Source organism: Galeopterus variegatus, unplaced genomic scaffold (assembly GCF_000696425.1).
Source record: "Galeopterus variegatus unplaced genomic scaffold, G_variegatus-3.0.2 Scaffold621, whole genome shotgun sequence".
Taxonomy (NCBI): domain Eukaryota; kingdom Metazoa; phylum Chordata; class Mammalia; order Dermoptera; family Cynocephalidae; genus Galeopterus; species Galeopterus variegatus.
This window is the reverse complement of record NW_007726732.1, coordinates 169915-180758: the sequence shown is the minus strand read 5'-3', so window position 1 is coordinate 180758 and position 10844 is coordinate 169915. Positions and strand designations below refer to the sequence as shown.

General features: G+C 59.2%; 1 protein-coding gene across 2 annotated transcripts; it reads right to left on the bottom strand.

The window, feature by feature from the left end:
• Positions 1 to 236: 236 nt before the first annotated feature.
• On the bottom strand, positions 237 to 5580 carry LOC103588826 (leucine zipper putative tumor suppressor 3). 2 transcript variants are annotated; one of them, XM_008570634.1, is made up of 4 exons: positions 5396 to 5580; positions 4371 to 4842; positions 3159 to 4022; positions 237 to 2805 (listed from the first exon to the last, which is right to left on the bottom strand). In XM_008570634.1, the coding sequence occupies exons 2-4, from the start codon at positions 4821 to 4823 to the stop codon at positions 2107 to 2109; spliced, it is 2016 nt and encodes a 671-aa protein (XP_008568856.1). In that variant the 5' UTR covers positions 4824 to 4842; positions 5396 to 5580; the 3' UTR covers positions 237 to 2106. The 2 variants fall into 2 exon arrangements, with proteins under 2 accessions (XP_008568856.1, XP_008568855.1); XM_008570633.1 differs by having other exon boundaries at positions 5418 to 5580.
• Positions 5581 to 10844: the final 5264 nt, after the last annotated feature.

The window sequence follows — 10844 nt, the reverse complement described above, 5'->3', positions numbered from 1 at the left end:
CCCTTTCAATGACAGTCTGAGCTGAAGAGAAGACTCCATTGGGCAGAAAGGTGGAACGACTCCTCCTGGGCAACGTAGACAGCTTGGGCTTTGGGCCAACCTCCTGGCACGGTCCAGTGAGCACCCCCAGTCTCATACCTTTGCTCTGGGAAATGTTTACTCCAGCTTTGCCCTCCACACCCCCCTCACCCAGGCCTCACCTCCCACACTTGCAAGGATACAAGCAGGCCAAAGAATGCCACTCAAGAGGCTTTCTCCAGTTTATTTCTTTGGGAAAGGAAAACAAAAAGTCTTTCCATCACATATGGTAGAGATATATATTTAAATATATTTATATATAATTTCTTTTGTGGTTGGATGTCCCAAAGCTGAGTCGGTTCATATTTTTTTCTATTTTTCTTTTCCTACTAATACCTTCTCTTTTCCCTGCCCCAAACCCAGGTTCTGGGGCAGGTGCAGTGAGGGGTGAGTGGAATGGGCAGTGGTTGTCAGGATGGCCTCCCACTTAGCTCAGAAACCTGGTGAGGACCACCTGGAAGGGGCTGTGCTGAGGGTTAGAGGCCACAAAGAGGGGCACTCCTGTTTTTGTGGGGGATGCACAGCTCATTAAACAGTCACCAGTTATGTGAGGAGGCTGGTCTGGGGCTGAGAGACTTGCTCACAGTAGTTGCCAGCTCTCTCCACCCTGCCCCCCAAACTCAGAGTTGGGGGTGGAAGAGAGAGTGAAAAAGAGAGAAATACAAGGGCTGAGCGCCAAGCCTCCTCCAATCTTTATTGCTGGTGAATTAGAAATTTGCTTTTCCCTTCCTGTCTGGAGGAGACGGACTCTGAGAGGGCCCCGAGAGGAAGAAGTGACATTAGCTGTCCCAACCCCTATTGATGGCCATGCCAGGCCTACTCTGGGGGGCAAATGCTGGGCCACCTCAGAGCCCTGAGAACGGAGGGGTCAGTGTTCCTCTCAGGTCAGCCTTGATCTTCAAGTGCAATCACATCCAACCCTTTCCTTGCCCCCAAAACAAGGGCCTCAGGCTCAGACTTGGGCCAGTGGAGCTGGGAAATGGGCAGTGCACCAAAGGTCAAGCAGAATTTTCTACTGGAAGAAAAGGTGAGACTTTGGAGAAGAGGCGGCCTGGAAGGATGATGTTCTGAGCATGAAAGCAGGAGACTAGGGGAATCAAGTGGGGGAAGACATAGGAAGACATCACAGACACTCATCTGACCTCAGCAACTGGGCAAGGGGAGTGCCTGAGAGGCAGGTAGCACTTAATAGCTGTATTAAGTGAACAGTGGTCCTGGGTGTGGGGTCAGCCAAGCAGATGGGCTGTTGCCCTGCAGGATCCTGGCCAGAAGGGTGAGGATAGAGCTGAGAAGCCTCCAGGTGACCCTTCCCAAGAACAGGAGAGCAGATCTTCCCTGGGTGGCTGAGCTTCCAAACCCCAGCCTTCCCTTCCCCCAATACACATATATGAACACACACTCAGGACCAAGCCAAGCTCTGAGGCCTGAGCCCAAGAGACCTTTGAGGGGAGGGGCTGGGCAGGTAGCCCTCTCAACCACAGGCAGGCCATCTGCTCCCACTTGTCCTGCCAGTCTGCCCGGGGGAGGAGAATACTGCAGGAAAGAGGGAAGCCAGGAGCCCAGGGTCTGTCAGCCTCAGCAGACCTGTGCAGGCCCTCCCAGGCTCCATGGCCTAGGGGGTGAGCACACAGAGCATCACTGGACACAAGGTGGCCAACAATAGCAGCCCAGGCCCCCAGAGGGGCTTAGACACCTCACGGCACTGCAGGCCTGCTGCCTCCATCTCCAACAAGGGGTATCAAGAAGGGGAGCATGACTCTCCTGCTGCCTGGGCCCTCATCCCCACTCACTCTGCCTTCCCTCCATTCCCTCCTTGGAAGGAGGGTCCGAGGGGGCTGCCCACAGGGGCAGTACTGGGGTGGGAGGGCGCCCGAGGGGGCAGGGAGGAGCCTGGTCACAGCTGCTTTGAGAACCTCTTTGGTCTGGGGATATGGGGCACATGGGGAGAATGATGGAGGGTGGGGGATACTGGGGATTCTGGCCTTTTGACAGGACATTTGTCAGAAGGCCGCGTGTCCGGGTCGAGGGTCAGATTTCTGTGGACTCAATGCGCTCGAGGCGAGAGGGGGTCCAGGCTTTCTTCTCCTCGCCATGTTGGGGGGTGGGCGTGCTCGCGCCCCCCGCGGCCCCGCGCTCCCGCAGCCGCCGCTCCAGTTGCTGGTTGCGCTGGTACATCTCCACGTAACTCAGCTGCAGCTGCTTCTGGTACTCGATGACCTTCTCCTTCTCCTCCAGCCACACACGGCGCTCCTCCGCGAAGCTGGCACCCTGACGCTCCCGGGCCCGCCGCTCGGCCGCCAGCTCGGCCTGCAGCCGCCCCACCTCCCGCCGCAGGGCCCGCGTCCCGCTCTCCCCCCCAGCCTCCGCCTCCCCATCCACCGAGGCCAAGGAGGCGGCGGCGGCCACCCCGGCCTGGCGGCGCATCTTGGCCTCGTCGCTCTCGCAGGTGGCCAGTGCATCCTGCGGCTCGGCGGGGTCTACGGGGGTCAGCGCCGGCTTGAGGCAGGCAGCGGGCAGCTCGCCCTCGCCCAGCTCCAGGCTGGCCTGCTTGCTGCCGAAGGAGTCCCTCAGGCTGAGCAGCTGCTCCTCCTTCTCCCGCAGTGAGGCCCGGCCCTCCCGCAGCTGCGAGCGCAGCCCCACTATCTCACTCAACTTCTGCGACACGTCGGCCTGCGAGTCCTTCAGCTGCTGCTTCAGGAGGGAAATCTCACCGGCCTTCTGACACACCTGGGCAGGGGCAGGCGGGAGGAGAAGCCAGGGTAAGGGCAGGCACTGCTCAGCCCGACCCAACCCCCATATCTAGCGCCAGAGGCACCACACTTCCCCAGGGCTCAGGATCAGTCCCTCCCCATCAGACTGCAGAAATGACACACAGGGCTCCTTGCTCAGACTCAGAACAGATGTGGCTAATCTCACACAGCCCAGGGATGGCCTCTGGTCCTCCCAGGCACTTCTACTTGATTTTGTCCCCGCTCCTCCTCTCACTCCCCCTTGTGATGGTGGTGACCCATTGCTCTGTGGTTCTTCAAAGGGACCGAAGGAAGGGGAGCAGGGAAATGACCCAAGCCCCCAGCCCGCACCTCCCACTTAGTTTCCTCCATCCGGGGCAGGAAGTCAGCCTGCTCCTTCTGGCAGGCGGCCACCTTGTCCTCCAGCTCTTCACGCTGCCGCATCAGCCGCGCTGCCTCCTCCTGCAGTTGCTTCTTGTCCTGCTGCAGCCTCAGCACCTGCAGCTGCAGGCCCTGCTGGGCACGCTGGGCACGGCGGGCCACCTGCTGCAGCTTCCCGCTGCACCCCTGCCGCAGCTCGGCCAGCTCCCGCTCCCATGCCTTCTGCCGCTCCTCCAACACCTGGGCCACCGCCGCCTCACTCTGCTCCAGGCTACGCCGCAGAGCTGCTACCTCCTGCTCCTTCTCCCACAGCCGCTCCTCTAGCTCCTGGATCAGTGCACTAGGCGAGGGCGGTGAGCAGGCTGCAAAAGGCAGGCCTCCCCCTCCGCCTTCCCCAGATCCCAGGTGGCCTGGCCGCCCCATGGATGATGAAGACCCACTCTTGCTGGAGGCCCGCCCACTGTCGGAAGTCCCCAGGTCCTGGTAGCCCGACCCCCCACCACTGCTGCCACCACTGCCACTACCATAGCTGGCAGTGCCGATTCGGTTGATGTGGCTGGTGGAGGCACTGAGGGGTGCCAGGTGCTGGCTGTAGCTGGAGCTGTAGGTGGGCAGGCTTGTGAGTGAGTTCCGGCCTGAGTCTGAGAGGCCGCCCCCACTCCCGCCTGCTGGGGTCATGGTCCGAGACTTGTCCAGCCCGCCCTTGAGGCCACCAGGGCCCTGCCGTCCCTCAGGAGTCCCATTGGTCTGAGGGGGACACAAATTCTGCATGGAGTGGAAATTCTTGGGTACAACAGGCTTGAAGGCCGATGGCCGAACTAGTGGCTCTGAGCACTGCAGAAAAGTAAGGAAGGGGGAGTGGGCATCAGGATGAGGCCTCAGCCTCAGCTCCAGCCTTTCCTCTAGCCACAACTTTTTCAGCTCCACCTCGCACCCCTTATTGGATCTCCATTCTGAAGTCCCCCATCTGGGTCTCCACCTCATGCCTCACCCCAAGGCAGGTTTCTGACCTGGATCCACCACCTGGACTTGGCCCCAGAACCCCACTCTATGGCTCCCCAGCCCAGCCTCCATCCTAGCCCCTACAATGCAACCTCCAAGAAAGCCCACTTTGCCCTCCTCTCTGGGCTGCCTCCCACCCCCAGAAAAAGGCTGTGAAGGTCTGAGGCACTGGGGACTGACCTGATCTAGTTTGCCAGAGGTGGCCAGGAGCTTGGGTGGGTGGCTGGGTTCACGATACTGTGGTGGGGCCTTGTCACTGCCACCACTGCTGCTGCTGCCCCCACTGCTGCCCACCACATTGCCACAAACATCTGTGTGGTCACTGCCCTGCAGCTCGCCATTGAGGTAGAGGGAGTTGGCAAGAGCCTTGTCCTCTGAGGGGTAGCGGCCTGGCCTCTCCCTGCTGGCCCCACTGCCACGGGGACCAGGAAAACTACCCTGGCTGCCCCCACCCCCTGTGCGGGTGCCCACACTCTTCATGGCGAATTCTTGGGCATGAGACACCCCACTGCCCACACTGCCCATGGCCAGGCGGGGGTCTGGGGGTCCAAGCTCAGAGGGCCGTGGGGCAAAGGCCAGAAGAGGATCACGCCCTGGGTCAGCGCGTACAGGGAGTGTCTCCAGCTTCGCCATGACTAAGCCAGGGGGGGCACTGTGGGCAGAGGTGGAAAGACAGAGATAGGTCAGACACCACCCCCTCTCCCACCACCCTACCCAAGTCAACCCCAGCATCACCCTGCCTCTCAGTGTCCCCTTCTCTACAATGGGTACAAGAGTTCTCAGGCATCCAAGGTGAAGGAATAGGATGTCTTCTGGGGTAAGAGTGATAGCTTGGTATGGGGGACTGCCTGTTGTTCACCTGATAAAGCCCAACCCCCAGGGCATCATGCACATACTCTCCCAGCTTTGCTCAGCTCAGTATTCCACGTCCCAACTTCTTCCTCCACCCCCCCCCCATGAGCCTCTCAGACTCAATGACCCCCTTAACTCTTTCCTGCAACCTCCCAAATTTGAGGATTTTTTACCCTGGGTCTGGGCTGGGAGATGGGGTCAGAAGGGGAGAGCACTACCTGAATCCAAGAGGGAACCTCAGAAGTTAGGGAAGGGAGAGAAACAGGCCACGACTCAAAAATTGTGGGTGGGGGTCCTTCCCAGCCCCCTAACCTAGGATGTTGCAGTCAAGGGCGGAAGTAGAAGCTCACTACCAGCGCAGGCCTCTCTCCTTGCCTTTCCAAGTGGGTGGAAGGCTGACGGGTCCTCAAGCCTGGGACCTTCCGAGGCCCGGTCTGCAGGGGCCATGTGCCTCACTCCGGCAGTCGAGGCTTGGCCCAAACCAGCTGCGCGACTTTGGACGGGTCGACTGAGCCATCCCGGACTGCAGTTTTCTCCTCTGCGAAATGGGAGGAACGAAGNGGGGCAAAGGCCAGAAGAGGATCACGCCCTGGGTCAGCGCGTACAGGGAGTGTCTCCAGCTTCGCCATGACTAAGCCAGGGGGGGCACTGTGGGCAGAGGTGGAAAGACAGAGATAGGTCAGACACCACCCCCTCTCCCACCACCCTACCCAAGTCAACCCCAGCATCACCCTGCCTCTCAGTGTCCCCTTCTCTACAATGGGTACAAGAGTTCTCAGGCATCCAAGGTGAAGGAATAGGATGTCTTCTGGGGTAAGAGTGATAGCTTGGTATGGGGGACTGCCTGTTGTTCACCTGATAAAGCCCAACCCCCAGGGCATCATGCACATACTCTCCCAGCTTTGCTCAGCTCAGTATTCCATTTCCCAACTTCTTCCTCCACCCCCCCCCATGAGCCTCTCAGACTCAATGACCCCCTTAACTCTTTCCTGCAACCTCCCAAATTTGAGGATTTTTTTACCCTGGGCCTGGGCTGGGAGATGGGGTCAGAAGGGGAGAGCACTACCTGAATCCAAGAGGGAACCTCAGAAGTTAGGGAAGGGAGAGAAACAGGCCACGACTCAAAAATTGTGGGTGGGGGTCCTTCCCAGCCCCCTAACCTAGGATGTTGCAGTCAAGGGCGGAAGTAGAAGCTCACTACCAGCGCAGGCCTCTCTCCTTGCCTTTCCAAGTGGGTGGAAGGCTGACGGGTCCTCAAGCCTGGGACCTTCCGAGGCCCGGTCTGCAGGGGCCATGTGCCTCACTCCGGCAGTCGAGGCTTGGCCCAAACCAGCTGCGCGACTTTGGACGGGTCGACTGAGCCATCCCGGACTGCAGTTTTCTCCTCTGCGAAATGGGAGGAACGAAGGACCTACCTCCCGGAGCTGCCACGTGCCAGGCGTCCAGAAGCGGCGGGCACTGGAGGGAACGGGGGTCTTGTGGGGCGGGTTGGGCGGGAGCTGCCGCTGCAGCGCGCATCTGGGTCGTCGGTGAGCACTGCCACCGCCACGCCCCTACCAACCCCCCTCGCCCCCACGCGGAAGAAGTGAGGCCGCGGCTGCAGCAGGTGGCAAGGGAGCCCTCCCGGAAGTCTTTCCAACTCGGCTGCACGGGGGCCTGGCACTAGAGGGCCGCCTCCCTGAGGTCAGTACTGCGCAGAGGTCCGCGGGCTGGCTGTGGCAGGGGCAGAGGACTCAGTGCCGCCAGCTGCGGGCGCTGGTGGAGCCTCCCTCCGGGCCTGCGTTTCCCACAGGTGGGGGGGAGGGGCCTCCGCACCCCGAGGCGCGCCAGAGGATCCCGCGCCAGCCAACCCCCCTAAGAATTCACTGCCACCAGGAAGACTTCCTGGATTACTCCCCTCCCCGGCGCCCTGTCGACCTTGACCCTGCTCAGTTACCGTGAAGTCCTCCGAGCCCTTCTGCAGGTGTGCGCCCCCCTCCCCCAGGGCCGGGCCACAGGAGCGGGAGAGCAAGGCCTCGGGTTACCTGTGCTCAGGGAGGCCCCGCTTCCTGGTTCCTTTGTCTCAAGTCCGCACCGCACCCGGGAACACCTGGCCCAGAGAGCCGCATAATCCAGCCAGGCAGGGGCACCTGGCAGTGCCTGCCGCGGGATAGACGCCAGAGATGGGAGGGGGCGCCTTCAGGCCTCTACTTCCTACTCCTTCCAGAAACCAGGCAGGAAGCCCTCTCCCTATCGAGATGAAGGGGTCCACATGTGCTCCACAGACCGTCGTGTACCAAGATGTCCAGTTCTAATGCTGTGTCCTTCCTATCAGGCCCCAGACCAAGGGAGCTGACAAAACTCTTGCCCTTCAGGAGTCTCTGGCCACCACGCCAGGAATTACAGCCCTAGCTGGTTGGCAAGTTCCAAGCCAAGTCCACCGCCTTTCTAGAATTCCATTCTCTCAGCGTCAGTTCCCACAGGTGTGGAGAACAGCACTTTGCCTCCTCCCTTTGGCCAGTCTGTCCCCATATGCAGGGCTGGGAAAAGGGGAGGCAAGAGAGGCATCTAGGATATGAGTGAGGTGCAGGCTCAGCGGGTGCACTACCCTGAGGGTGAAGACCTCCTTAAATTTTGTGCTCTAGGTGCCTCCCCTGCCTACCCCTAGTCTCTGCTCTGCCTCCACCGCCCACCATACTCCAGCCTGCCAACCCTCGGCCTGGAAACCCCCCTCCTACCTTAAACATGCCCCCTTCTCTCACCATCCCTGGGTGCAATGTAGGGAGCAGCTGGGGACTGGGAAGATGGAGGCTGAATGGTCTGAGGCTTGGAACCAGTGGGAAGGCCTGGGTTGAGTTTGAGGAAGAACTGGCAAGACCTCATATAGACGGGGTTCAGGTGGTGGGGCAGGGGAGGAGTCTGAGCTAGGGCAACAGGGTGGGTGTGACACCCTTAATATGACAGGGAGAGACTACTTTGGGTAAATAGGTGCTTTGGGGGAGACCAGAGAAAGATACCTCTCATGCACTGGATGGAGCGAGAGACCAGGATCATCAGCATTCATGGGTGGTGTGGGTGGGACCCAGCATTGAGCTAGGGTGGAGGAGCCCCAGAAGTCTGGGAGGCAGTGTGGGAGCAGGAAGAAGGCCAGAACGAGGTGGGCCCTGCAGGCAAAGATGGGATGCTTCAAGAATGTGGGGGCAGCTCACAGTGTTAAAAAGAAAGGGGCCAGGTAAACCTGGAATTGAAGTGTGCCCTGGATTTGGCAGCTGGAGACATCGCTGGTGTCTACATCAGAACGGTTTCAGAGAAGTGTTGCAAAGCAAAGGCAGACCACAGGGTAGAGGAGTGAAGGGAGAGAGAGATGGCAGAGTTCCCTGCTAAAAGAGGAGGCCAGAGAGGGCAGTGATTGAAGGAGGTTTGGGATCCAAGGGCTTTTTTAATTTTAAAAAAGTGAGTGTGTTGATATGCTGAGGGAAAGTGCCAGTAGTGAGATGAAAGATCTACACAAGGGGGCTAGCAGAGGGGGCTCACCAGAGACCTGGGTGTGGGCAGGAACAAACCTCAGAGGTGATCATATTGATTGTGAGTGACAGAGGGTAGTGTCCAGGATAGTGCTTTGTAAACTGTAAGGTACAGTATGAACATGCAGCACTACAGTCTCTGAGATCCAGGAAAGGAGAATCTGACCACAGGTTGGGGCTGGTCGTATGCCCCTCTGCCCCACCGTTTCCCTAGAGTGTGTGTGGTCCCCAGCCAGGCTCAGATGCCCAGAGCCCTGGATGGAAATGAGGTCCCAGGACCATTGTCCTGAGCCTCCTTTCCCTGTGCTCTGCCTAGGGAGTCCTTAATTATCAACCCACAGAAGCTTTCCCTGGAGACTCGATCCCCAAAGAGCTTCTCACCATAATTCTAACCTGTCATGGTCAACAGCTTGCAAGCATACCCTGCCCTTGCCTCTTCCAAACTTGGATTGCTGCAGCTTCTTTCCTCAAAACCCCAGTAGGGGGCTGGCAGGACAAAAAGGGAAATATGTTTCCCTGATAAGCAGAAACTGAGCCAAGAGAAAGGGTTTGAGCTTTGTCTGTGGGTCAGGGTCCTGAACTGGCCCAGGTAACTGAGTGTGGTCTGCAAAGGCAGCCTCATGGCATCAGTGCAACACCCTGGGATGACAGCCTGTTGCCCAACTCTGCCCCCATCCCTCTCCCATCAGCCCTCAGTGCCTGGGACATTACACACAGTATTAGCAATCACAAGGAGAACAAATGGACTCTACCTGGGGGTCCCTACAACCCACTGGGCTGCTGGTGAATGGTGACCACCTAGCCCCTCCTCAGCTGTGTCCCTCCCAAAGTGAGAAACACTTGAGGTCTCAGAGGCACCAAACCCAGCCCATTCCACCTCCTAAAGATCTCAGCAGCTCCTCCTGCCAGCACCCTTGCTGGGGGCTTCTCACTGGCCTTTCTTCTCCTGCACTCCTTCGCCTGAGCAGCTGCCAGGGGACTCTTTCTAAAGGGCAAAACCAATCTTGTCCCTGCTCTGCCCAAATCCTCCCATGAGCAGGGCCAAGTGCAGTAGATGGAGTTCTGTCAGCATCAGCTCCAAATGTAAATCCCAACTCTATTGACTAGGGGTGGAGCCTCATGCAGGTTATTTCACCTCCGGCTCTCACACCTACCTTGCAGGAACTTTAAGTAAATGTATTATGGTAAAACGCCTGGTATTCCTCTTGAGCCCCAGAACTAGAGCAGAGCTTGCAGTAGGGTCCGCAAGTCCCCGCATAATACCCATCCTATATCTCCCCTGACCTAAGCCCCTCTCCACTTCACATACAACCTCTTGTCAAGTTCTCTGTGCCCATCCTACATCTTTCTAGAAATAGTCCAAATACTGCCTCCCAGGACAGCATCCCTGATCGCCCTGGGGGGTCTTGAAGCACTTGGCTCAGGACACTCCAGGGATATTTCACTCTAAGGTGTCCCCTGGGTTGGCCTGTTGGTGCCCCAGGTGCACAGATGGCAGAGTCCTGGGGGTCTCTGGCCCTGTCATCAAGGAAATACAGGACGAATGTGTGTGGGAATGCTAGTTATGAGCAATGCAAAGAGGTAATGAAATCAGGCAGGGAAGTCAGGAAGGGCTTCCACGAAGAAGGACTGAGAGAGGAAAGAGATTCGGGGGCACAGTAGGGCTTTTGGGGTGCAGAGATCCCTATAACTTCTTGGTTGGGATGTATGAGAGGAGATCCATCTTCCCTTGGCGGCGTGGGCGCCAGCGGGGAAAGGGGCCCATCCCCTAGATCATGGCTCTGATGAAGCCGGTGTTTCAGGACTGAGGGGGCCGACAGCGCCCCCCCCAACCTGAGCGCACACACACGCGCACACATGAGCCTCCGCTGGAGGTGGGGAGGTCGCCATTCACCAGCAGCCCACGGCCCGCAGCGCTAACAGATAGAGACCCCTGCCACAGACCGTCGGAAGAGGTGCTCGGGGATTTCTGCGGTGGGGGAAATCCCTCCCGAACCTCCCTAGGCTCCCCACCAACGCGTGTGGCCTCGGGGGGCGGGGCGCGGAGGGAAGAGGTGACATAATCCGGGCCGCACCCCCTCCGGCCGCCACCTCCCCCCAGGCTGGGCGAAACATCATGACATCATCGGCCTCATCTCTCTCCCCTCCCCCCGGGACCCCAGCAGCGGGACGCGACCCCTCCCCAGCTATGGGTCAAGCTAGACGCGCTGCGCGCTGCTGCGGGCACGGCGGCAGGTCGGAGCCGGGAGGGGTGCTGCAGTGGGTCTGCCTCACTTACTCGCTGCCTCAGGGTCCGACG